Consider the following 27325-nt stretch of genomic DNA (forward strand, 5'->3'; position numbering starts at 1 on the left):
TGGGTGGTAAAATAAACAACAAAAATAAAAGGACTGAAATCATACAAAGTATGTTCTCAGACCATAATGAAATAAGAATCAATAATAGAAAAATATCTGAAAAACCTTCAAATATTTGAAAATCAAGGAACACACTACTAAACACAGTAAGTCCTCAGTTAATGTCATCAATAGGTTCTCGGAAACTGCAACTTTGAGCTAAATAACCTATAAAAATAAACAGTTTTGCTACAGGTCTATTGATAAAAACAAGAGTTAAGTTCTCACAGCAGATTTCTGGTCACAAAAGCATTACCAAGCTTCTAAATAAAGTCTAAAACACTTCTAATATTAAACATTGAAATAAATGTGAACTATACATACATTTAGCAAAGATTAATAAAAACAAGTAAGACAATGGTTTACATACTTATTCCAGTTCAGGGTAGTGGGTGTTTGGCGCCTATCTGGGCAGCTCAGGGGCCAATGTGGGAACCTGACCTGTACAAGATGCCATCCCATTGCAAGTGCATTCACAGACACACACGCTCTTTCTCACTCACACTGGGACCTTGTAGACACGCCAACTCATTCAATGTGCACATCTTGAAGATGTGGGAAGAAACCAGAGTATCCAGAGAAGCCCATGCAGACGTGGGAAAAATGTGTAAATTCCAACAGACAATGGCCCTGGCTGGGAACTGGGAATTGTTGTTTTTTTTTTTTTTTCCCTCATTAATGTTATAATAAAATGATGTTGAGAAAAACAATGTTATTCAAAGACCTGCTATAACCTATGAGTCAAAAATAAAGTCTCAAGGAAAATTAGAAAATATTTTTAATTAAGTGAATATGAATATATGACATATCAAAATTTGTGTAACACAGCTAAATAATTGCTTAGGGGAAAATAAATAGAATTAAATGCCTTTATTAGAAAAGAAGAAAAGTCTCAAATCAACAATCTAGCTTCTTCCTTAAAAAATTAGAAATAAAAGAGAAAACTAAAGATAAAGCAAACAGAAGGAAATAAATAATAAATATCTGATATTAATAATATTGAAAAGAGAAAAGCCATATGCTGGGAGAAAATAAATGGAACATATATATCTCATAAGACATTTTACCAAAGAATGTATGAGGCTGGGCATGGTGGCTCATGCCTGTAATCCCAGCACTTTGGTAGGCCAAGGCGGGAGGATCACATGGTCAAGAGATCAAGACCATCCTGGCCAATGTGGTGAAACCCCGTCTCTATTAAAACACAAAAATTAGCTGGGCATGGTGGCATGTGCCTATAGTCCCAGCTACTTGGGAGGCTGATGGGGGAGAATTGCTTGAACCTGGGAGGCAGAGGTTGCAGTGAGCCGAGATTGTGTCACTGCACTCCAGCCTAGCACCTGGTGACAGTACAAGACTCTGTCTCAAAAGCACACACACACACACACACACACACACACCCACACACAAAATGAGAATAGCCAATAAGCACATTAAAAACATGCCTCAACATCCTGAGTTCTAATTTGATTGTACTATGGTCTGAGAGACTGTTATGATTTCCGTTCTTTTGAATTTGCTGAGAAGTGTTTTACTTCCAATTATGTAGTCCATTTTAGAATAAGTCTGATGTAGTGCTGAGAAAAATGTATATGCTGTTGATCTAGGGTGCAGAGTTCTGAAGATGTCTGTTAGGTCCACTTGGTCCAGAGCTGAGTTCAAGTCCTGAATATCCTTTTAATTTTCTGTCTTGTTGATCTGTCTAATATCGATAGCAGGGTGTTAATGTCTCCCACTATTATTGTGTGGGTGTCTAAGTTTCTTTGTAGGTCTCTAAGAACTTGCTTTATGAATCTGGTTGCTCTTGTACTGAGTGCATATATGTTTAGGATAGTTATCTCTTCTTGTTGCATTGATCTCTTTACCATTATGCAATTCCCTTCTTTGTCTTTTTTGATCTTTGTTGGTTTAAAGTCTGTTTTAAAAGACACTAAAATTGCAACCACTGCTTTTTTTTTCCCCCCTGGGTAAATATTCCTCCATCCCTTTATTTTGAGTCTATGTGTCCTTGCAAGTGAGATGGTCTCCTTAATACAGCACACCAATGGGTCTTGACTCTATCCAATTTGCCAGTCTGTGTCTTTTAAAGGAGGCATTTTGCCCATTTACATTTAAGGTTAATATTCTTATGTGTGAATTTAATCCTGTCATTATGATGCTAGCTGGTTATTTGCTTGTTAGTTGATGCAGTTTCTTCATAGTGCTGATGGGCTTTACAATTTGGTATATGTTTTTGCAGTGGCTGGTACTGGTTTTTCCTTTCCATATTTAGTGCTTCCTTTAGTAGCTCTTGTAAGGCAGGCCTGGTGGTAACAAAAGCTCTCAGCATTTGCTTGTCTGTAAAGAATTTTATTTCTCCTTCACTTATGAAGCTTAATTTGGCTGAATGTGAAATTCTGGGCTGAAAATTCTTTTCTTTAAGAATGTTGAATATTGGCCCCTACTCTCTTCTGGCTTGTAGGTTTTCTGCCAAGACATCCGCTGTTAGTCTGAGGGGCTTCCCTTTGTGGGTAACACAACCTTTCTCTCTGGCTGCCCTTAACATTTTTTCCTTTATTTCAACCTTGGTGAATCTGACGATTATGTGTCTTGCGATTGCTCTTCTTGAGGAGTATCTTTGTGATGTTCTCTGCATTTCCTGAATTTGAATATTGGCCTGATATGCTAGTTTGGGCAAGTTCTCCTGATTAATGTCCTGAAGAGTGTTTTCCAACTCAGTTCCATTGTCCCCATTACTTTCAGGTATACCAATCAAATGTAGTTTTTGGTCTTTTCATATAGTCCCATATTTCTTGGAGGCTTTGTTCCTTCCTTTGCATTCTTTCTTCTCCAATCTTGTCTTCATGCTTTATTTCATTAAGTTGATCTTCAGTCTCTGATATCCTTTCTTCTGCTTGATCAATTTGGATACTGATACTTGTATATGCTTCATGAAGCTCTCATGCTGTGTTTTTCAGCTCCATCAGGTCATTTATGTTGTTCTCTAGACTAGTTATTCTAGTTAGCAATTCCTCTAACCTCTTTTCAAGGTTCTTAGCTTCCTTGCATTGGGCTAGAATATGCTCCTGTAGCTTGGAGGAGTTTGTTATTACCCACCTTCTGAAGCTTACCTCTGTCAATTTGTCAAACTCATTCTCCATTCAGTTTTGTTCCCTTGCTGGTAAGAAGTTGTGATCCCTTGGAGGTGAAGAGGAGTTCTGGTTTTTGGAATTTTCAGTCTTTTTGCCTCATCTTCATGGATTTATCTACCTTTGGTCTTTGATGTTGGCGACTTTCAGATGGGCTTTCTGTGTAGACATCCTTTTTGTTGATGTTGATGCTATTTCTCTCTGTTTATCAGTTTTCCTTCTAACTGTCAGGCTCCTCTGCTGCAGGTCTGTTGGCGTTTGCTGGAGGTCCACTCCAAACCCTATTTGCCTGGGTATCAGCAGCAGAGGCTGCAGAATAGCAAAGATTACTGCCTGTTCCTTACTCTGGAAGCTTCATCCCAGAGGGGCACCTGCCAGATGCCAGCCAGGGCTCTCCTGTATGACTTGTCTGTTGACCCCTGCTGGGAGGTATCTCCCACTCAGGAGGCATGGAGGTCAGGGACCCACTTGAGGAGGTTGTCTGTCCCTTAGCAGAGCTCAAGTGCTGTTCTGGGAGATCTGCTGCTCCCTTCAGAACCAGTAGGCAGGAACGTTTAAGTCTTCTGAAGCTGCACCCACAGCCGCCCCTTTTCCCCAGGTGCTCTATCCCAGGGAGATGGGAAAGTTATCTATAAGCCCTGCTGCTACATTTCTTTCATAGATGTCCTGCCCTTAGAGGAGGAATCTAGATAGGCAGTCTGGCTACAGAGGCTTTGCGAAGCTGTTCAAACGTCCCAGCAGCTTTGTTTACAATGTGAGGGGAAAACTGCCTACTCAAGCCTCAGTAATGGCAGACGTCCCTTCCCCCACCAAGCTTGAGTATCTCAGGTCGACTTTCGACTGCTATGGTGGCAGTGAGAATTTCAAGCTAGTGGATTCTAGCTTGCTGTCAGAGTGGGATCCACTGAGCTAGACTACTTGGCTCCCTGGCTTCAGCCCTCTTTCCAGGGGAGTAAACAGTTCTGTCTCACTGGCATTTCAGGCACTACTAGGGTATGAACAAAAAAGCTCCTCCGGAGAGCTTGGTGTCTACCCAAATGGCTGCCCAGTTTTGTGCTTGAAACCTAGGGCCCTGGTGGTATAGGCAACTGAGGGAATCTCCTAGTCTGCAGGTTGTGAAGACCATGGAAAAAGCATAGTATGTTTGCTGGAATGCACCATCCCTCATGGCACAGTCCCTCAGGGCTTCCCTTGGCTAGGGGAGGGAGCTCCCCAATCCCTTGAGCTTCCCAGGTGAGGCGATACCCAACCCGGCTTTGGCTCACCCTCCACGGTCTGCATCCACTGTCTAACCAGTTACAGTGAGATGAGCCAGGTACCTCAGTTGGAAATACAGAAAGCAACTGCCTTCTGCGTTGATCTTACTGGGAGCTGCAGACTGGAGCTGTTCCAGACTGGAGCTGTTCCTATTTAGACATCTTGCCAGCCAGACCTTTTCTTTAACTATTATATTGATGAAAATACCTTAGAATTCTCAGCTATTCCTCATGGAATAGAATGCAATAAAATAGAATGGATAATACTTCTCAGGTAAACTAAATTAATAGAATAAGAAGAAGGTCCCCTATGCCTCTAATAAGTAGTGTTGACATCCAATTCTCAGATAATAAATCTTACTAAGAAGGTCTAAGAACTTTGACCAAGATTGTACAGTTTAGAAAGTGCAGAATGTGGGAATCAAACTCATGTATGTTTATCCATGGGAATCAGATCATGTATGTTGATCTTTAAACAATCTTCACTCCACCTCATCCACCATAACCCAGTGAACAGATCTGAGTGAAGTTTAATTAATACAGTCTCTTGATATTACATTATCAAAATATCAAGTGGAACCTATAATAATTCATAGATTCTTTAAGTTTTGCTTTTTACAGAAGCTCAAGGGATTAAACAGTAATCAGACAATTCTGGCAATTAAATGAGTTATCATATTATTGTGGAAAGGACACAGATCTTTGGGCTCCAAAATTCTGGCTCTTCCTCTTCCCATCTCCATGTTTTAGAAAGTCCACAAGATTCAGTTTCCAAAATCAGAAAATTGGATTAGGTTATTTTCGTTGTTGGGGTTCCCTAGGAAAACCCTAGAGATTAATATGCAAGAAATCTATCAAGGTATACTCTTGGGAATAACAACGTGGAAGGAAGAGAAGTAGAACTGGGCAGAAGGAAATGCTGGGCTGCAATGGAACCTCAATAAGGCCTTGGCCAACTAATAGGAGCTTGGAAGTTGGGATGGTCCTTCATAGATATCCCAAGCTAGGAGAGAAATAGGGAAGACTGGGCATTTATACATTTGTGCCAACAGTTATGATGACAGATGCCTTACTTTGAGCAAGCACTTTTTACCCAAAGCACTTCTAAAAAGGGTTGACTGCTAAGAGCTGACAACAACACTTCAGCTTCTGGGGAAATAAGTATTTTCCCCTGGAGGGAGAATCTAGGTGGCACACCAGAGTGGGCACAGGGTAATCCTATGGCACCTTCCTGTTCTAGTACTCTGATTCTTAGAATGGTGATATTATGACGATTAGATAGCTAAAAATGCTAAATGAGAAAATTCTCACTAATCTCCCACAGTAAACAGAAATTAAAGAAGATATTGGGGGTGGGGTGAAGTGTTGTAGGAACAAATTTAAAACACTGTTTCTTACAATTACTGGCTTTCTAAGGAAAAACAATCTTAGAGCTCCAAGGAGTGTATTGCCTTTAAACACATGCTATTCAGAAAACCTATTAATGTAACTCAGGAGTTGGCAAACATTTTCTTCAAAGGGCTAGAAAGTAAATAGTTTAGACTTTGTGGGCCACAATGTTCAACTCTGCCATTAGTTTGAAACAGTTGGTGAGAAAGCAACTATAAATAATACTTCAACCAATAGGAGTGGCTGTGTTCCCATAAAACTTTACTTACAAAACCAGGTGATAAGCCAGATTTAGCCCACAGGCTAGTCTGATGACTGATATAACTTAACTATTCCATGATACCATAGAGTACCATGCAAATCCCAGAATGGTTACATGACTTCCATGTGAATGGCAATGAAACTGGTTTCCTTGTTAAGCCATTTTAAAACTGAATTTTCTGTCACTTGTAATTGAGACCCCTACTCTGCCTGATGAGATTAAATAAAGAATAAAGTAAATTACAGAAATTTTCTTTAGTAGTGATCAAAGAAAGCTTCCACAAGAAAGAAAAGCCTTAGCCTCTATAAGTTAGTGCTGTGAGAAAACATACTGATGGGTGTTTGTGGGAGCAACTATCAGTAGTCCCTTATATGCATTTTAACCTATCCTCTAATTTTAGTTAGGCATGTGGCCACTCAGAATAAAGATCATCCTTCCCAGCTTGTCTAACTTGTGGCTAAATGGGAGTGTGTGACTAAGTTCAGGCCAGTGGTATGTAAACAGATGTAGTATAAGCAACTTCCAGAATTGACCTTAGAAGGAAGGGCCTGTGCCCTTTTCCCATTTTCTCCTTCCTGACAGTTCAAATATACATGTGCTGGCTGCAGCAGGAACGGCCCTCATGGACAATGACATAAACTTAAAGTAGAGGCCAATCACTGTAAAGACAGGATTAGGGATCCTTGAATTCTGACACCATGTAGGTCTACCAGATCTAGACTGACTACATGACTCGCATTGAGAGGAATAGAAATCTTTTTTCTTGTGAGAGTAATAGAAACCTTTTTTCTTGTTAAGTTGTGGTTATATTGAGTTTTATGCCATTTGCAACTTTGCCAAACTCAAATTATTATGAAAACTTATGTTAAACTGAGGGGTCCATGAGAGTCTCTAAAAGGAAAGGAAATTTAGCCAAGATCTCAAGGACATAAAGGAGCCGGGCCTAGAAAAAGCAAGAGAAAAAACAGTCCTGGCATAAGGCACTGTTTGTGCAAACATTTTGAGGCAGCAAAAAATACAGTACATGAGAGGAACTGAAAGAAGGCCATGTGGCTGACACTTTGTAAGAGAGGTGGAGGATAAGGTTGTGGGCATAGGAAGGGCTCAAATCACAAAGGTGAGGAGTATAGATTCCACTTTAAGTACAGTAGGAAGCCACTGCAGGGTTTTAAGCAGAGGTTTGATCCAATTTATGCCTTCGCTTGCCAGCCACCTGGTTTCCAGTCTCTGTTGATGCTACCCGATGCCTGCAAGCAGTCCTCTTGGACAAGTTCCCTCCCAAGACAACCCAGGTCTGGCTCCCTGCCTCAGGGTTCACACACTGTTTCCCTACCCTAGTGACAGTACAGTTTTTTCCTTCCACAGCACTCACTCCTTGCCCTGCCAACAAGAGCTACTCTAGCCAACCTTTTGCCTTTAGATTTGTCAGCATGCAGACAGGGATCAATTTCTGTGTGTTCTGAGTGCCAGAAGATACATGTGAGCCTCTCAAAGTGATTTTCTGAAGTTCCCCTATTTAGCTTAAAGGAGAGTGAAAACATTGCAGCCTTCCATATTTAATCTCTAAAGAAATCCTAACTCTAGAGAATTATTTTATACAAACACACACACACGATGAGCTAATAAAAGCGAATTTGCTGATAAAAGCAAATTTTGGGCATCTCCTTTGCAATAGTGGTCTGGCACCTCAGTTAGAATATTGAGTACATTACAGCTATTTTTCTCAGGTTTGTCCCTCAGCAGAAACTCTGAGTCAAAGCAAGTGACATAATAATATCTTTCGAAAAGATTTCTAAAACATATAATTTCCAAAAGATATAATTATCAGTAAACACCAAATGCAACATTCTACTCATTTAATCAAAAATATTTGTAAGGACCTACCATATATGCAGGTACTATCCTAAGTACTGAGGACATAATAATAAATCTTAATCTTATAGTCTGGTAAGAAAACAGACATAGGCATGATTATCTGCATATATATGTAAAAAACCTACATGTACTCACTGTATGATGTAAAAATGTAACTCAGAATGCTTAGGAAAGGACTGTAAAACATTAGGAGGGCCTTCAGTATAGTCCTTGTTCAAAAAAGTAGAGTGTTGGAAGATGGCTAGGGTTGAGGAGCTTGCAAGCAGGTTGCAGAAGATATCATTACTACAGTCTTAGAAACACAGCTATGGATCTGTAATTTGTGAAGACAGCAGGAGAAGGGGAAAACAGGTAACTGAGGGAAAAGTGCAAGAGATCGTGACTAGAAGCAAGGCAGGAAGCAGTGCATCATCCTACTTGTGTGGTAGAATCTTTCTCTGAAGGAAGCTACTTCTAACAGGCAGGAAGATATATATATTCCAGCTATTTTACCTGTGGCACATTATAGGTGATGATAAAAGTAAAGGAGAAAATAATTTACTTTTCTGGACGTGGAGGTGTTATGATAGGAAGTGACATCACAGAAAGAGTGATATTAAGTGGTATATAGGAAAGTAAGCAAAGCCCACCAGCAGGAAGAGGGCAGGAAGGCATCTTCTGCCTTGGCCTTAGAGCAACTTGTGCTCTTTTCTTTGGTAATAGCACTCTTCTTTTGCTTTGGACAGCCACCCCTCTTTTACTCCCCATTGTGTTAGAGTGACTGTCAATTCAGGCGTCCTATTCCCATCCCCTTTTTAAATCTGCAGGTAACTTTTCAAATGTGTTAAGAAGCAGAAGGTAAAGTGCACAGAACAGTTTTACCTATTTAAAATGAAATATTTTATTTTAAATAAAATATTTAAAATCCATCTTCATTTGCATAGTGAAATTCTGATATAGGATAGAATTGAGGGGTTGCAAACTGACAGCCAGAAGGCTAATTTGGCCTATTAATACGTTTTTCTTGATGCACATCTGGTTTTTACTAATCTATTTTATAGACAGTGGAGGCTGAAGTGAGAGGATCCCTTGACCTCAGGAGTTTAAGAATAGCCTGGGCAACATAGCATGACTCCATCTGTAAAAATAAAAGATAAAAAAATTTTTTAACTGATAGTAAAAATGATCTAAAAATAAGGCTGTTAGTTAAAAGATACATATGACAGCATGAGACCTGAAAGGTGCTTATTATAATTTTCTTTTTTTTTTTAGATGGAGTCTCACTCTGTCACCCAGGCAGGAGTGCAATAGCCGATCTTGGCTCATTGCCACCTTCCTCCCGGTTTCAAGTGATTCTCCAGCCTCAGGCTATCAAATAGCTGGGATTACAGGTGAGCACCACTACCATCCAGCTAATTTTCATATTTTTAATAGAGATAGGGTTTCACTATGTTGGCCAGGCTAGTCTCAAACTCCTGACCTCAAGTGATCCACCCACGTCTGCCACCCAAAGTGCTGGGATTACAGGCATGAGCCACTACGCCTGGCCACTTTATTTTTTTAATTTTTAAAAGTTTTTCAGAGACAGGATCTTGCTCTGTTGCTCAAGTTGAAGTGCGGTGTGCAATCATAGCCCACTGCAGCCTCCAACTACTGGGAGATGGAGCAATCCCAGGGCTTAAGCAATTATCTTGTTTCTGCCTCTCAAAGTGCTAGGACTATAGGCATGTGCCACGATGCCTAGCTAATTTTCAAAATTTTTTGTAGAGACAGGGTTTTGCTTTGTTGGCCAAGCTGATATTGAACTCATGGCTTGAACCAAGCTGTATTTTTTTTTAAAGTATGTTATTAATTATATTATCTATTGCCATATAATAAGTTACACCAAGACTTAGTAGCTTGAAACAACAAATTTATTATCTCATAGTTTCTCAAGATAACAAATTTTTATTATATTAACAAAATTTATTATCTCTGCTAGAAATCTGAAGATGGCTTAACACAGTCCTCTGTTTCAAGGTCTTTTACAGGTGCGGTCAACTTGCCAGGTTAACTGGCAGCAGTGTTGCTAAAAGAGTTTAGCCAACTGTGAAGTTGAGGGCAGACAGTCCACACTTGCACTGCCCTCAATTTTCACTCCAATTGCAGGTTCAAGGGATTCTCAAAATCACCCTAATCTTTGAAAATTTGCTAGAGAAATTCATAGAGCCTCATTGAAAGCTATTATATTCACAATTATGGTTACAAGGAAATGATACAGATTCAAATCAGCCAAGAAAAGAAACACATAGGGCAGAGTCTGAGAAAGTACCAAACTTCTGTTTTCTTTTCACAGTGAAGTCACGATTACTTGCCCATCATCAATGTGAGACAATATGCACAGAATACTGTCAACCAGGGAAGCTCACCTGAACCTCATTGCTCAGCATTTTAGTGGGTCTTCATTATGAAGGCATGTTACAGTGATTAGTCAGATGGTTTATCTCAGTCTCCAGGTTGACTGATGCCACGTGACTCAAAGACCCACCCTAAATTACATTATTAATCTTTCAGGCATGGCTAACTGCCAGCCCAAATCACATTTGCCTGTATGATCCTAGGCTCCAGGCAAAAAAGACACCCTTATAAGACACCACATTCCAGAGGCTTAGAAATTACCTTTCATAAGCCAAGGGCAAAGGCCCTGACTCCTTTTCGGACAAGATTAAATTCTCTACTATATACTTGCCTAGGTCTAGTCATCTCAAAGCTCAACTGCAGAAGAATCTGCTTCCCAAACTCACTCAGATGTTTGTTAGCAGAATTCAGTTCCTCGTGGACTGATGGACTGAGGATCATGGTTCTTCACTGCCTATTGTCCAGAGTCTGCTCTCAGTTTTTGCCATGTCGGCTTCTCTAACATGACTGTTTACTTTATCAAAGTGAACTAGTCAAGAAGCCAAGAGGGGAATAATGTTAGTGAGAGAGAGTTCTAGCAAGATATAAATCACAGTCTTTTGTAATTTGATCATGGAAGTGATATCTCATCACTTTTTGCTTTATTCTAATCAACAGAAGCAAGTCTTTAGGTTCAGCCCACACTCAAGGAGAGAAGACTGCACAATGACATGAATACTGGCAGATATTATTGAGAGGCACCTTAAAAGATACTGTTCACAGTAGGCTTAGGGAAAGAAGACAGGAGAGAGGGAGTGGTTGAAGGTTGAAGAAATAACGGTAACTGGCCGGGCACCGTGGCTCATGCCTGTAATCCCAGCACTTTGGGAGGGTGAGGTGGGTGGATCAGGTGATCAAGAAATCAAGACCATCCTGTCCAACATGGTGAAACCCTGTCTCTACTAAAATTACAAAAATAAGCTGGGCGTGGTGACACACAGTTGTAGTCATAGCTATTCAGGAGGCTGAGGCAGGAGAATTGCTTGAACCCGGAAGGTGGAGGTTGCGGTGAGCCGAGATCATGGCAGTGCACTCTAGCCTGGCAACAGAGTAAGACTCTGTCTCAAAAAAAAAAAAATAGTAGTAATTAATAGATCAAGCTCTCATGCAGGTAAAAGGAGATGGACTAAGAGCACATGTGGGAGGGAAAGATGCTAAAGCTACAGAAAAATGAATGAGGATCAATAATGAAGTTTTTTGTTCATAGGTTTTTTTCAAGGTTCTATGTGGTGCATTTCCTTGTTAATGACTTAGTGCCCTGAACAGTTGTATGAAAAGTTCTCTTTCCTTTTATAGAAAGCTGTTCCTTCTTAACCAACTACATTTCCCCGTTGCTACTCAAGTAGTTGTTTAAATCATACTATGTGTGCCAGGGAGTAGCACTTGAGAGGTTAAGAGTTCGTTATCTGCTGCACAAAATTAGTGCACTAAAATACTATGAGTCAACAGAAAGCCAGCTTACTATGGTAGGTTGTATAAACATTTGCAATAGATAGCTCATAAAGATAACCTAGTATTTTCAATAGCACAGCACAGAACTAAAAGCCATAACTGAGTTGAACTATCTCAGTGCATCCTCAACAGTGGCCAACTGTAATAATAAGATCACTAGAACTGTACTTAATATTGATCAAATATTGCTACGATGTTTAATCCAATTCTAGATATAAGAGCTGTAAAGAGGTAAGGTGATCCTCGTTTACATTTAAGGGATAAGAGGGAAAAGTCTTAAACTTTAAATAAGATTTCAGTTAAAATCATGATAACTTTGCTGAAACTAAGACCTTTTAATCATTGGAATATATCATATTAAGCTGAATTTGTGAAAAGTTTCCCTCCTACAAAACATGACATAAATAACACATTTTTTAACTTTGAGTCTGATATCTGAAAACACTAGAATAGATGATCAGAATGGGTTCACTTATTATTCAACATTCAAATTCTATCATATATCCTCCCCCACTTTTTTTTTTTTTTTTTTTTTTGAGATGGAGACTTGCTCTCTCACCCAGTCTGGAGTGCAGTGCCATGATCTTGGCTGACTGCAACCTCCATCTCCCAGGTTCAAGCAATTCTTCTGCTTCAGCCTCCCTGAGTAGCTGGGACTACAGGTGTGTGCCTCCACAACCAGCCAATTCTTGTATTTTTAGTAGAAACAGGGTTTTACCATGTTGGCCAAGCTGGTCTTGAACTCCTAACCTCAAGTGATCCACCTGCCTTGGACTCCCAAAGTGTTGGGATTACTGGTGTGAGCCACTGCGCCCAGCCTGTCCTCCCCTCTTTTACCAAGTACCTGAATGGTGCTGGAGAAAATGGCAAAACCATTATGACTGAACTCTAATTTTTTGTCACAAATCTCAAATGATACGACACTTTCAGACATTCTTATTATCTTTCCTTAGTAAATATACTTTTCTTCTCACCAATATGACAATATCACATCTCTTCTCTAATCTCTAACAATTATTTTTTCTTCTTACTTCCAGTTGATGTGTCATAGAGAAATAGATGAAATAAAACAAGAGCAACTCAATTTTCCAATACCTAGTTCAACACCTCCAGCCATCTTAATCTGTGTACTGTTTACTCTTCCTATTACAATAAAAAAATTTTCTTGATCCTATCAGAGGCTGATATATCATCTGTGTAGTGTATACTATTCCCTCATCTTTTCAATACCTGTTTTCTTGCAATTATTCCCCTTTTGTTCATCATCTTTTTTCTTTCCATTTAATAATTGCCATAGCCTCACAAACATGTTCTAACATCTTTTATCTTCAAAATACCGTTTCTTGATTCCTATATGTCCCTCTGCCCTAATTTTTATGCTTTAAGTTAAATTCCTGGGTAGTTTCTGCATTTGCTGATTCACCTCCCATTTTCTGTACAACCCACTTCAATCAGATGTTTTTCCCCAACTACTCAACTTAAATGGCGTTCATCAACATTAGTAATGACCTATTTCTTGCCAATCCCAATGATTAATTTGTTTTCTTTTATTATTCCACCTATCAGCAATATTCGACATAGCTTATCCATTCTTTCATTCATGACAGACATCATAACAGACATACCACACACACTTGGTTTTTCTCCTGTGGACTAGCCTTATTTCTTGCTTTTCTTTGCTGGTATTTTCTTGTGTACTAGCAAGCTGAATATCTAAACGTTTTTAGAGTTTTAACTCTTACATTTAGTTCTATAATCCTTACTGAGTTAAATTTTATAATATAAGTTCAGTTTTAAGTATATCAGTATCCAACAGTTCTCTCACTATTTGAAAAGACTATCCTTTTCACCTGTGACAAAAAGCAATTGATCAAATGTGTATAGGGCCTGTTACTGGATTCTCTATTCTATCACATTAGCTATGTCTATTCTTAGATCAAAATCACAGTGTTTTGATTATTGTAACTTAATCAGAAGTCCTGAAATCAGGTACTGGAAGTCTTTCAACAGTATTCTTACTCAAAATTGTTTTGGTTCATCTAGGCCCTTTGCATTTCCATATCAATTTTAGAATGCATTCGTCAATTTCTACAAAAGAAATTCCACTGTGATTAGGATTTAGATTGGCATTCCTTTGAATCCATAGACAAATTTTGGAAGAACTTTTAATAATATTGAGTCTTCCAATTTATGATTATGCTATCTCATTCTATTTACTTGAATATTCTTGAATACTTTTCAGCAATATTTTGCAATCCTTCACAAACAAAATCTGGTGCATATTTTGTTAAATTTTAGTATTTTGATATCATTAAATATTATTTTCTAAATTCTAATTTTCAAATGGTCTTTCCATGTCTATAAAAATACAATTAATTTTTGTATATCATTGAACTCTGCCACCTTGCTGAACTCATAAATTAGTTTTTATAGATATTTGTAAAGATTCTTTAGGATTTTCTATATGAATAATTATGTTATCTGAAAATCAAGACAGTTTTACTTCTTCTTATCCAATCTATATAACATTTATTTCTTTCTCTTCCTTATTACATTGACTAGTTACCTCCAGTAAAATGTTGAAAGAAGTGGAAAAAGTGGACATCATTGCCTTTTTCTCAATCTTAGGGAAATTCATTTTTATAATTAAGTATGATGTTAATAGCAGGCTTGTCATAGACATCACATATCAGGTAGGGAGTTTTCTTCCATTCTTAGTTGGCAGATAGTTTTTATCATGAACAGATGTTGAATTTCTCAACTGTTCTTTTAGCATCTATTGAGATGACATCGTTTTTCTTTTAATAAAAGACTGTTGATATAATGAACTGATTACTTGTAGACATTTGAATAACCTTGTATTCCTAACATGAATCTAATTTTCTTGTCATATGTCATCCTTTTTGTTTGTTTGTTTTCAGGCAGTCTCACTCTGTAGTGCAGTGACATGATCTTGACTCACCGCAATCTCCGTATGCTGGGTTCAAGCAATTCTCCTGCCTCAACCTCCCAAGTACCTGGGATTACAGGTGCACGTGTCACACCCAGCTAATTTTTGTATTTTTAGTAGAGACGGGGGGGGGGGGGGGGTTCACCATGTTGGCGAGGCTGATCACAAACTCCTGACCTCAAGTGATCCGCCCACTTGGCCTCTCAAAGTGCTGGGATTACAGGCGTGAGCCACCACGCCCGGCTGTCATATGTCATCCTTTTTATGTACTGCTGGATTTTGCTTCTTTACATTTCTGCCTTTATGTTTGCTTGTGATATCAGATTGTAGTTGCCTTGTCTTTTCTTTGTCAGGTTTTGATATTAGTGTGGTGCTAGCCTCATAAAACAAGCATCCAATCTCCTTCTATTTTCTCTACAAGTTAATATAGAAATTGTATTATTCCTTCCTTAAATGTTTGGGAGAGTTTAACAGTAAGGCCATTAGGCCTGGAGGGTTTTGTTTGTTTGTTTTGTTGTGGTTGAGACAGGGTCTTGCTTGGGTGCCCAGGCTGGAGTACAGTGGCACGTTCACAGTTCACTGCAGCCTTGACCTCTCCAGCTCAAGTGATCCTCCCACCTCAGCCTAAGTAGCTGGGACTACAGATGAGCACGACCACGCCTGGCTAATTTTTTTATTTTTTTTGGTAGAGACCAGGGACCGGGTTTCACCATGTTCCCATGCTGATCTGGACCTCCTAGTCTCAAGGGATCCACTCGCCTCAGCCTCCCAAAGTGCTGGGATTAAAGGCATGAACCACTGTGCCTGCTCTGGCCTGGAGTTTTCTTGTAAGAAGTGTGTGTGTGTGTGTGTGTGTGTGTGTGTGTGTGTGTGTAGACAGAGAGAGAGAGAGAGGATATTCTAGAGTATTCTGCTACTAAGAAGTGGTGTGTGTGTGTGTGGAGAGAGTATTCTGCTACCAAGAAGTGATGTATGTGTGTGTGTGTGTGTGTGTGTGTGTGGAGAGGGGGAGAGAGAGAAAGTATTCTGCTACTAAGAAATGGTGTGTGTGTGTGTGTGTGTGTGTGAGAGAGAGAGAGAGAGAGAGAGAGAATTCTGCTACTGTTGGGTTGCTCACCTATAAACGTCAATTAGGTCAAGCTGGTTGGTAGTGCTTTCAAAGTTTCCCACACTAATTTTCTGTTTACTTGTTCCATCGGTTACAGAGAAAATTCATTGCTACACTTGCCTGCCTCACAGTCCATGGACAATAAAAGGTATCCTGCACTCTAACAAGAGTTGCTGGCCCTAGAGCGAGAAGAGGCGACGGCGCGACTGTGGGTGTGAGAGGCACTCACTTCGTACTCACTGGAGTTAAATCTCTTCCCTTCAGTCGAGCCAGAAGAGAAACCCACAGTCCTTAAATCCTCCTCTCCTCCGCCTCAGCAGCAGTTCCTTTTTTTTTTTTTAACCAGGCTCCGCCTTCCAGCCGAAGGCACCAATTAAACATACCAAAAAAAAAGTTTCTCTATACTTTGTCCCAGGCTGACAGACTCTCGCGAGAATCGTGGAGCACCGACTGTTTCCGCGCAGCTAACGCCAAGGGATTGGTTGCCGGGGCCCGGCTGCGTCTCGGCCCCGCCTTTCCGGTACGCGGACGCGCGGTGGCGGGAATTTTGCCTGTTTGCGGTTTAGACTCCACAGATTCCTGGTTGTAGTTGGGGTCTCAGGAGGCTGAATTCGGGGGCTGGAAGTGTGAGCAGGTACGACAGATACCGCGGGCAACCGTCGCCCGGGGTCCCGGCTACAGCCGGATGCGCGGGATGCAGTCTCCCCGCCCTCTCCACCCGAGTGCTGCCGGGCGCGGGCATGGTGGGTCTTGCCCCCGGCTCGGAGGATGGGGTTGGCGCCCGGGACTGCCTTCCTGGTGTCCACCCCCAGCTGGCGAGGGAGCTTTCTCAACCCTGCTGCTGGGAAACGGGCGGAGAGCGGGTTAGTGACGTTGCGGAGGGCGCAGCTGGAGGCGAGCCCAGGACGCTCTGTCCTGGAAACATTTCTTTCCTTTTCTCCTTGTCCTGGGCTGCAGAGTCGGACCTAGTGGGCGGGTTTCGAAGTCCCTGCCACAGCCAGAGTGGGTTGTGCATTTTGTCTTAAGTTCTGACACCCTCGATGGGCGGAGCGGCAGGGGAGAAGAATTGGGGATTTGGTCTGGGTTTTTCGTTTGTTTTTCCTTCGTGATGGAGGACGTCTTGGGAACTTTGTGAGGTAACCCCCAATCTCTCGGCCCCCACCTCCAGGAATCTCTTCACACCTTCTCTTTGGAGCCCTTAAGGATACGACGAACTTCAGACATTTCAGAACATGAAGTAAACAATGGAGAACTGTTTTGTTTCCCCGACGTTCCTGACTGACAGCTTAGAGCTGGAGCTGGGGACGGAGTGGTGCAAACCTCCTTGCTTTTCTTGTGCTGTTGACAACAGAGGAGGAGGAAAACATTTTTCTGGAGAATCCTACCTCTGCAGTGGAGCCCTTAAACGGTAGGTGAAACGCAGATTTTTTTCCCTCATCTGATTATTCACCAGATTTTTAGGAATGTTAGTTGTCATTTCAGCCCACTAAATTTTGGTGTCCACCAAACAATGTTTTATAAATCAGCTTAGTATATCATAAGAGTACAAATGAATATCAGTTCTGCTGTTGGCTTCTTGGTAAGGGCATATCTAAAGTATTTTGTGTATTAGGGAAAACTTCCTTGTTAACTGATGTTCCCTTACTGTAGGGAGCTGGGCACTAAGCTTTCTTTTACTTAAAGTGAATTCCTAACTATCCGAGCCTTTTGAAATGGTATTTCCTTTGAAAGAGTGTGATGATACTCTGAAGCTCTCCTGTAATTTTTAAGAAAGGCAAACATTTTTTGTTGCCCTGGTCCTTCTAATCCTACCTATACATATAGAAGTCTTATAGACTTATTTTACATTGGGCAGGTACATACATATTGCAGTAAAACTGCTATTCTTGAAATATTTTGGTAATACCTGCTGAGGCAGTTTCAGTTAGGAAATTAATTTTTGTTGACTTTGTAATTGTACCTTGTTAGAGACCGTAGAGTACCCACTTTATTAGTTGGATACAATTCTCCAGACATGCCTCAGAATAACTGTTAGCAGTTTTAAAAATTAAATGTTCCCTCTAGGATGAAATTCTGCAACTGAAGACCACTGGTGAAGACAGGCAGAAATACGTTTTTTAGAATCCTTCTTGGTGTTTTTTGTTTTGTTTTGTTTTGTTTTTGAGACAGAGCCTCCCTCTGTTTCCCAGGCTGGAGTGCAATGATGCGATCTCGGATCACTGCAGCCTCCACCTCCCGGGTTCAAGGGATTCTCCTACCTTAGCCTCCTGAGTGCTGTTGTATTATGGTACTTAATACATACTTTTCATAAGATTAAAACATAATTTTCATTTCAGATTAATTTTGAATCTTGATCCTTTACCAACTAATTTTGAAGAAGATATATCGGAAATATTTGGCATTCAGTGGGTTACTGAAACAGCATTAGTGAATTCATCTAGAGAGCTCTTTCATTTATTCAGGTATTTTTTTCTTATTTAACTTTCTGCGAGTGTAGGTGTTGTTCACTTTTGTAAACTACATTGTTGGGTGGCTTCTAATACTGATACTACAAAAGACCAGGAGAATTGTGCTGGTTACTTACTTGATTATCTTACCAGTAACAATAATCAGGCAGCAACACTTGATGAGTAATGGTTTTAATGAGTTGCATTTCATTTTCAGAATCTTTATTCTTTGCATTTGACATCATGTATTGACAAATATTTGAGGCTTTCAACTATAATTTTGGAAGAAAATTAAAATACTTTTGTTGTTCAATAGCCATAGTCGTTCAGTGATCTTTAGAGTATGATCTTTCTAAATAAATCATTTAGACTGTGTAATAAAAATGCTAATTCTCTATTTGGACAACATTTTAAAATTTTTTAATGAAAAATTTTACACATACACAAAAGAATAATATAATGAACGTCCATATACCCTCCTTCAGTTATAGTAAACAACTTTTTATTACATTTCCTTCATCTGTCTTGTCTCCTTTTCTTTTGACTTAAGTATTTTTAAGCAAATCCTAGGAATCATATCATCTCACCCATAAATACTTCAGTATGAATTTCTTAAAAATATGGGCCTTTTAGAATCCATGAGCATGGCCGGGTGCAGTGGCTCATGCCTGTAATCCAGCACTTTGAGAGGCCAAGGAGGGTGGATCATGATGTCAGGAGTTTCAGACCAGCCTGACCAACATGGTGAAACCCTATCTCTACTGAAAACAGAAAAATTAGCCAGACTTGGTGGTACATGCTTGTAATCCCAGTTACTCACGAGGCTGAGGCAGGAGAATCACTTGAACCTGGGAGGCAGAGGTTGCAGTGAGCCAAGATCACCCACTGTACTCCAGCCTTGGTGACAGAGTAAAACTCCGCATCAAACAAACAAACAAAAAGCCTTGAACACTGTGTCATCTCAATTAATAAAAATGAAAGTTTTTCCCTTTTAAGACAATTCATATTCAGATTTTAGGTAAGTTTGAATAGGAGTCAATTATTGAAAGCAAATTATTCCAAAACATAGTAAAAATCTATATGTCATACATTTAAAGGAAAATGGAGAGGTGGAAGGAGTTCTCCCACCATCATCCCATGAAACTTTATGAAGAGATTTAACTGGATCTGTGCCATGTCTTGAGAGAACAGGTTGAGTGAGTGATCCTTTGTAATCCTGAACATTACAGAATCCAGAATCAGCGACTCTATCTAGAACATACGATATAAAGATGGGTTAGTTTTTAAAGACTTTGAAATCAACTAGCAAGAATAGCAAGAAATTACTATCAGGAATTAAGATGGAACATCATAAATACAGCTTTCCCTGATAACTTTAGTCTACATTATTCCTTTTGTCAGCTTCCATTGTTTAACTGTTATGAGACAGTTTAAATTTTTATTATATAACTGTTAACCTAGAATGTTTTTTGTATTTTAAACTTTTTTTTTTTTTTTGAGACAGAGACTTGCACTGTCACCAAGGCTGGAGTGCAGTGGCATGATCTCAGCTCACTGCAACCTCCACCTCCTGAGTTTAAGCAGTTCTCGTGCCTCAGTGTCCCAAGTAGCTAGGATTACAGGCCTGCCACCATGCCCGTCTAATTTTTGTGTGTTTTTAGTAGAGACAGGGTCTTACCATGCTGGCTAGGCTGGTTTCTAACTCTTGACCTCAGGTAATCCATCTGCCTTGGCCTCCCTAAGTGCTGGGATTACAGGCCTGAGCCACTGTGCCACATCTTAACTTCTTTTTCTTTCTTTCTTTTTTTTTTTTTTTTTTTTTGAGATGGAGTTTCCTTCTTGTTGCCCAGGCTAGAGTGCAATGGCGAGATCTCATTTCACCACAACCTCCGCCTCCTGGGTTCAAGTGAGTCTCCTGCCTCAGCCTCTTGAGTAGCTGGGATTACAGGCACCTGCCACCACACCCAACTAGTTTTGTTAGTGGAGAAGGGGTTTCTCTATGTTGTTCAGGTTGGTCTCGAACTCTTGACCTTAGGTGATCCACCCTTTTGGCCTCCCAAAGTGCTGCAATTACAGGTGTAAACCACTGCGCCTGGCCTTAAACTTCTTAAAGATATAAACAGTATCTTGCTGATGGTGAAGTCTGTGATTTTTGAAATATAGGCAGTCTTTAATAGATACTTTTGGAAGTTCAGGCAAAGATGTATTTTGTCTTTTCTTAAAATTTTCATTACCTGAAGCTGATCTTTTAATTAACATTTGCCAAGTATTAATCATCATCCCCAAATAAAAGAGATATTGAAACCATTTAGATTTGGAAACATTATCCGTGTAATTGTTACATGCTTTACAGTATTCTAAAATTAACTTTCACCTTACATTTTTAACATTAGGCAACAACTATACAACTTGGAAACCTTGTTACAGTCCAGTTGTGATTTTGGTAAGTTTATTTAAAATGTGTTAAATGGCAAAAAGGAATGGTGCTCCACTGTAGTGAGTTGCAGATGGGTCCATGATGGTATCATTGGGATATCATGATAATATGGAGGAAGCCTTAAGCCAGAATTTACGAATTTAGTATTCAGAAAAAGTATGACTTTTAAAATTTTGTTTTAGCTGTGATACAGTGTTTTCCCAAATCTGTAGATTTTAAAGGTAAAACTGACTTAAGGAAGCTAAACTTCTCTGAATATAATTAGTACTTGTTTGGGAGGTAGGGAGTGGGATGGAGAACTTAAATGAGAACTAGAAAGTGCCAGACCTCAGGCTGTCTTGATTTTCTTTTCTGCTTTCTGCTTATAGTTGTTGGTGTTACCCTCTCTTAGATACAGTGTATGGTTTTTTTGTCTGTAGACATTCTTTATGGATTTTTTTTTTTAATGTCTTACATTTCTGTCCTGATGCTTGTTTTTATCCATCTTGAATATATGGAGTATACATTATAACCACTGTTGTTAACTTTGTTGCTGCTATTAATAATTCTTTTATTACTGCCATTTCTCTGTTTGTATTGATTAGTTTTTCTCCTGGTTCTCTGATATATTTTTCTGCTTCTTTGACTATATAGTAATGTTTTATTCTGAGATGAACATTATGGGTTTTTATTGTTGCTTTCTGGATTTTTTTGTATTCCTTAAACTAGATGTTGGATTTTGTTCTAGCTCGTTATTGTGTAGTCGTAATCCAGTGGCTCTTTTTGAGGCTTGTTTTAAATTTTGGTAGGATTTTTTAAAAGCAGCCTTTAATGTTAATTTAGCCTAGTAAATTAACCTAGTAAGGCTTTTGAGAATTCTTTCTCATTCCTTGTCTATTATGAGATTTTTTTCATGCTTGCTAGCTAGAATGTGAACTATTTCCTGACCTGTGTACTCTTTATAGGGAATTTTTTTCTGGTGTTTTTCCCTGGCCTTGGGTAATTTTTTTTCATGTTTGAACAGATCAGTACTTAGATCTCAAGAAGGACCTTCTCTACCCTTCCAGAACTCTATTTTATATAGCTTCTTCTTGGGCACTTTTGCCCTGCAACTTGGGCTACCCTGAGCTTGGATCCCGTATGTCCTCATCTCAGTGAGTTGGGCTCTATTTGGGTTCTCTTCCTCATATTGCAACCTGGAAACTATCTCTAGGTGGGGAGCTGGCGCAGTTGTAAGGCTTACTTTGTCTGTGGGAGAGCAATCTTATATTGTCTTGTGTCAGAACCTGAAAACTTGCTTTTTCTGGTTTTCAGTTTTACAGTGGGAGATGGAGCAATCTGATTATTTTATTCCATTTTGCCTGGATGCAGATGTTCATTGCAGTCATTTTTAAGAGAGTACTGCCTTTATGGGCTGAGAATTGTGAAAAGTGGGATGATATGACTTTTTATGGGTGAAATAAAGCCATAAAAATGCAGTTTAATATGGAGGTGTTTGCACAACTTTACATTTATGCGTCTGCTCTGCCAAAGTAGTGGCCATGATTGTTCATTTGAATTAAACTTTGGTTTTATGTTTAGTATGGGTATAAATTTGTAGCCTATAATTCTCATTATGTTTTCTCTGTTTTTGTTTACTAGATTCTCTCTTACTCATTTTCTCTAAAATGGTTATCAGTGTTTTGCCCATAGTAACTACCTAGATAATTATTGCTGATGTAAATGCTGGAGTGAGGGAAAGCTGACTTTGAGTGAGGTTGGGAGAAAGCAACTATTAAAAGGTCATTCAGTGTTTTATAATTCATTATTAGGAGTTTTGATTTTATTCTACATATAGTAGGTAGTCTTTCAAGGGTTTTGACTTGGGAGTAAGAGAAATTGATAAACATTTTAAGCAGATTTTTTGCTTACAGTATAGGGGGACACAAGAGAGCATTAGCAGGGAAGACCTGTTAACAGTCCTGTTGCAGTGGTTTAAGTGATTACAGGGAAAATGGATAGTTTCATTGTATATTTGGTTATAAACATAATAGGTCTCTGAAGCATTAAATATGAGGTTAAAGGAAATGAAAGAATCAAAAACTACATAGGCTACTGGTGGCACCGTTTAAGGAAATGCTAAAAACATGGGCAGCATGAACAGGTTTTGGAAGAAATTAAAGGATTTATTATTTGCGCTGTCTGAGCAGTCCCAAGTATAGGTGTTAAGCAGTTTAACATGCAAAGTCTAGAGTGCAAAGGAGAGATGTGGGTTGTAGATAACCCTTCTAGAGTCATTTATTAATAAAGGAATTGGTAAGATCATACGTATGGCGAGAGATATATAGATAGTAGAGGATTCAGGACTGAGACCTGAAGAGACCATATTAATAATAGAATTGAGGAGGAGGAGCTAAAAAAGAGAGGTAGGACAAAGGACACATGAGGAAGAAAGAAGACTGTCAGTATGTGGCACCATGAAGCCAGGTGTAGCCGGTGCTACTGTGGGAGCAAGTTACTTGAGGGTGGTAGGCACTGTCTATTAGATTGGGCAGTGTGGGTTTGATTGGTGACTTCAATAAGAGCATTTTTTGAGGAATAGTTGGAGGCAAAACCGCATGAGAATGTTTGATATAAATATTACAAGATAGAGAATTGCTGCTGGTATGGCTTGCAACATTTTTTGTCACTGCCCGTGATAATTATTTAAACTATGATTAACATTGTCTATTTTGGTTTCAGGGAAGGTATCAACTCTACACTGTGAAGCAGACAATATTAGACAGCAGTGTGTACTATTTCTCCATTATGTTAAAGTTTTTATCTTCAGGTAGGATATCATATGAGTATTTTGATCACTGCATGAATTTCTATTTGTGTATTCATACAGACTCTGGTTGTTTATTTTATCTAATTATTTTTTAGGTATCTGAAAGTACACAGTGTCAACAGTCATGATCCTGTCCATCCTTATGAGACTTTGGAGGCTCAAATTCCCTCAGTGTTGATTGATGAGCTTCATGGATTACTCTTATATATTGGACATCTTTCTGAACTTCCCAGTATTAATATAGGAGCATTTGTAAATCAAAACCAGATTAAGGTTTGACTTGTTTAATTTTTAAATTATCAGCTTTTTCTCCCCACAGGGAATATTCATTCAAAAAGGAGAGAAGTAAGTCAAAATTACAGCTCTGGAACCTGACTGCCTGAATTGAAATTCTTGACCCTCACCCTCCTTTTATTAATTATGTGCTTTTGGGCAAATGACATCTCTTGCCTCAACCTCCCCATCTGTGTAATTCTTGTAACTTACTAAAATCACTGGAAGAATTAAATAAATTCATATGCATGAAGTTATTAAAACATAGTATTTGTTGAATCAGTAGCTGTTCTCTTGATTTATGACAGTATAAATGTCTAAAAGTTTTAAAGCCAATGATACAAGCTTTATTTTTTAAAAATTTTATCGTGTATTACAGTAAGATTCCAGAAGATTAATTCATAAAAAAAAACTTTCAAGACCACATCTTTATGTGTTCTGACTTTTGAGGCCTATTTGGAATGTCATTAAGATTGTTTTGACTGTGCTCTTTTTTTCCTACCGTGTGATAATCATTCCCTCTGAAGTTTGGTTTTTAAAAATTTGTATTGTTACCATGCCCAGCTTATAGATAATTAATAGATTCTCCTTATGAAAATGGGAGCTTATATGAGTAACAAATTATGATAATTCACAGTAAGATTCCCTAAAGTCTCAACTACTTTCATTATATTTGACTTTACCATTTTGAATAACATTTACTTTTTATGAACATATCTTTGTTAAAATATAAAGTACAGCTGAGCGTGGTAGCTCATGCCTGTAATCCTAACACTTTGGGAGGCCGAGGCAAGACGATTGCTTGAACTCAGGAATTTAAGACCAGCTGGGACAACATAGCAAAACCCCTCTACAAAAAATTAGGCCAGTGTGATGGTGCATACCTGTAGCCCAGCTGTTAGAAGGTTGAGGTGGGAAGATCACTTGAGCTCAGGAGGTCAAGGGTCTGGTGACCCATGATTGCACCACTGCATTCCAGCCTGGACAACAGAGCGAGACCCTATTTCAAGAAATAAAATAGAATAAATACAATTAAATGTTTACATACTTCTGTAAAATTTAGTAGAAACAAGTTGACTTTTTCATCAGAGATCAATACAGGTAATAATAAAAGCAAATGAAGTTCTAACTGAATTTACAAGTTAATATATCTAATCTATAGAAAACAAATAAATAATTGCTTCTAATTATGTCATTTAAATAAAAAGATTCATGAGTACATTGTTGAGGGAGGGATATTTTCCTTACTAGTTTCTGTAAATTGGACTGGTTTTTATTTTCTAGTTATCCATCAAGCACCTAAGGAAAAAAAATGAGGGGAAATAATAAGCTTAGTTTTAGACATGTTACATTGAATTAATTTTAAGTTTATCCAGAATAATCATTGATAAAAAAGATGTTGATTTTTTTTTTGCTTTTCACTATGGCAAAAAGTTTTTGATAATTATATTTACATCTGGCCTGTTAAATTATTGTCTAAAATTTAAAAAAAAAGAATATATAGCAGCAGAAATAAAAATTTGTGCACAAGGGTCCTCAAACTAGGTTTTGCCTTTCATAGGCTTTTTTAATTAGGCAGACTTGAAAAGATAGGTTATTTGAAGCTCAGAAGACTAAATTTTTAAAGCAGGGGAACTTTACAGTGTTCAAAAAAAAAAAATCACACTAAAATACTGTTCTTTTCTGAAACAAAAAATCATGCTTTTTATTAAAAGCATCTTTCAAGGCTGTTTATATATTTGTTATTTTATAACAATCTTGTATATGAAATGTCTTGTTTTAATTGTTATTTCCAATTGAGCTTCTTTTATTATTTTTTAGGAACTCTCTAGATATACATTATTTGGTGGGAATTATGTATTGCAAATATTTTATTTTCATTAACTAAACTGACTTTCTAAGTATATTTGAATGCTTTAGATAGTTATATTTTTCACATTATCATCTATGCTGTTAAAATATTTTGATTGTTGCTTTTATTTCTTAAATTCATGTTATTTTTAAATATGCAGTGAGGTGAGAAGTCTAACTTAAGTTTCTTGCAAATGGATAAGTTAATAATCTATTGTTTATTGAATGACCCATACTTTTCCCATTGATGTGAGATGGCACATATATTCATTTCTGTCTTCTCTGTTCTTGCTGTTTGTTATCTATTCCTGTCCCAATACTGTTTTTTCAGTGTAGCATTTTATTTTGTGTTTACCTAAGGCAAGTCTACTCTACATCATTCTTTATATTTGTTTTAATGGAACCTGTTATGTGATTGTATTTATTTTTATAGTGATGCTAAATGCTGACTAGAGGATGGTTATTGATAACCCAGTAAAACACAGTATTTGAAAGTGCTGGGTTTTGACTCAGAATTGAGTTTGAATCCTAATACATGAATTGAGAGGTAAATTTTTTCACCTCATTTAACTTCTGTTTCTTTCCCTTTTTTTTTTTTTTTTTTTTTGTTGAGGTGGAGTTTCGCTCTTATTGCCCAAGCTGTAGTGCAATGGCGTGATCTTGGCTCACCGTAACCTCCACCTCCCGGGTTCAAGTGATTCTCCTGCCTCAGCCTCCCTAGTAGCTGGAATTATAGGTGCACACCACCATGCACAGCTAATTTTTTTTTTTTTTGGTAGAAACGGGGTTTCACCATGTTGGCCAGGCTGGTCTCGAACTCCTGACCTCAGGTGATCCACCCACCTCGGCCTCCCAAAGTGTTGGGATTACCGGCATGAGCCACTGCACCCAGCCTTAACTTCTGTGTCTTAATAGGATGACAGTAATGTCTACATTATAGTCTAAATTTTTTTGTTAAAATATTTTATAGGAGTTTCTGGTCACTCATACATTAAAAAAGAGTTTCTGCTGAGTGTGGTGGCTCATGCCTGTAATCCAAGCACTTTGGAGGCCAAGGCGGGCCGATCACCTGAGGTCGGGAGTTTAAGACCAGCCTGCCAACATGGTGAAACCCCATCTTAAAAAAAAAAAAAAAGAGTTTCCTAGCTAAATTCTAAGACAAAATTATGAAAACACATATTTAAAAAATTCTTTTACTGCCTTGCAGCTATAGTAGCGTCAGAGGTTGGTTGGAAGTTACCTTTACTATGCAAGTCTATTCAGCAGCCCCAAGGTGGTGGGTCTGTCTTAAACCAACAGGTGAAAATAATTCCTGCTTTCAAAGATCCTCAGTGAAAGAATCCTCTAATGAACAAGACAGAGGTTTTCCCTGAGCTTTTGAATAGTGGTAGGTTAATTGGTTCTTTATCCTTGTGTTTATGCAGGAGTATTATGTGACATGCTATGAAATACCTAGTAAAATATTAATGAATTCTCAATCACAGTTGATAATGTTATCCACAGCTTTTTCCACCATCATGGCATTTATTACATCTCCACTTGGATATACATTGGCTGGTGCTAGAAATTCTCTACATGCTGGGTGAAAAATTGAGTAAGTTTATGGATTTATGATTTATATCCCTTATAAAATCAGCTTTTATTGCCTTTTAAAC

The 27325-nt window shown here is 38.6% G+C and overlaps 1 protein-coding gene and 1 long non-coding RNA gene across 7 annotated transcripts in view; one reads left to right on the forward strand and one right to left on the reverse strand.

Moving 5' to 3' along the window:
• LOC116548945 overlaps positions 1-16208 on the reverse strand; it is a 1126598-nt gene extending 1110390 nt beyond the window's left edge. Inside the window, exon 1 of the long non-coding RNA XR_004267651.1 lies at positions 16115-16208. This is a non-coding gene — a long non-coding RNA (uncharacterized LOC116548945). The remainder of the gene's footprint in view (positions 1-16114) is intronic.
• An 88-nt stretch (positions 16209-16296) lies between these two features.
• The window catches only part of MMS22L (MMS22 like, DNA repair protein), a 153330-nt gene continuing 142301 nt past the window's right edge, over positions 16297-27325 (forward strand). For 3 of the 6 annotated variants that reach the window (XR_004267638.1, XR_004267641.1, XM_032274395.1), the window contains exons 1-7: positions 16332-16508; positions 17043-17282; positions 18211-18336; positions 20715-20764; positions 23459-23546; positions 23642-23819; positions 27174-27264. Coding sequence is in view for 2 of the 6 variants with exons in the window: in XM_032274395.1 (XP_032130286.1) it covers positions 17119-17282; positions 18211-18336; positions 20715-20764; positions 23459-23546; positions 23642-23819; positions 27174-27264 (697 nt within the window). In the remaining 4 variants the exon portion in view is untranslated. Of the gene's footprint in view, positions 16618-17042; positions 17283-18210; positions 18337-20714; positions 20765-23458; positions 23547-23641; positions 23820-27173; positions 27265-27325 lie in introns of all 6 variants that reach the window. The other 3 variants (XR_004267639.1, XM_032274396.1, XR_004267640.1) reach the window with 2 other exon arrangements.

This window comes from Sapajus apella, unplaced genomic scaffold (genome assembly GCF_009761245.1).
Source record: "Sapajus apella isolate SASKATOON/1434 unplaced genomic scaffold, GSC_monkey_1.0 scaffold6, whole genome shotgun sequence".
NCBI lineage: Eukaryota > Metazoa > Chordata > Mammalia > Primates > Cebidae > Sapajus > Sapajus apella.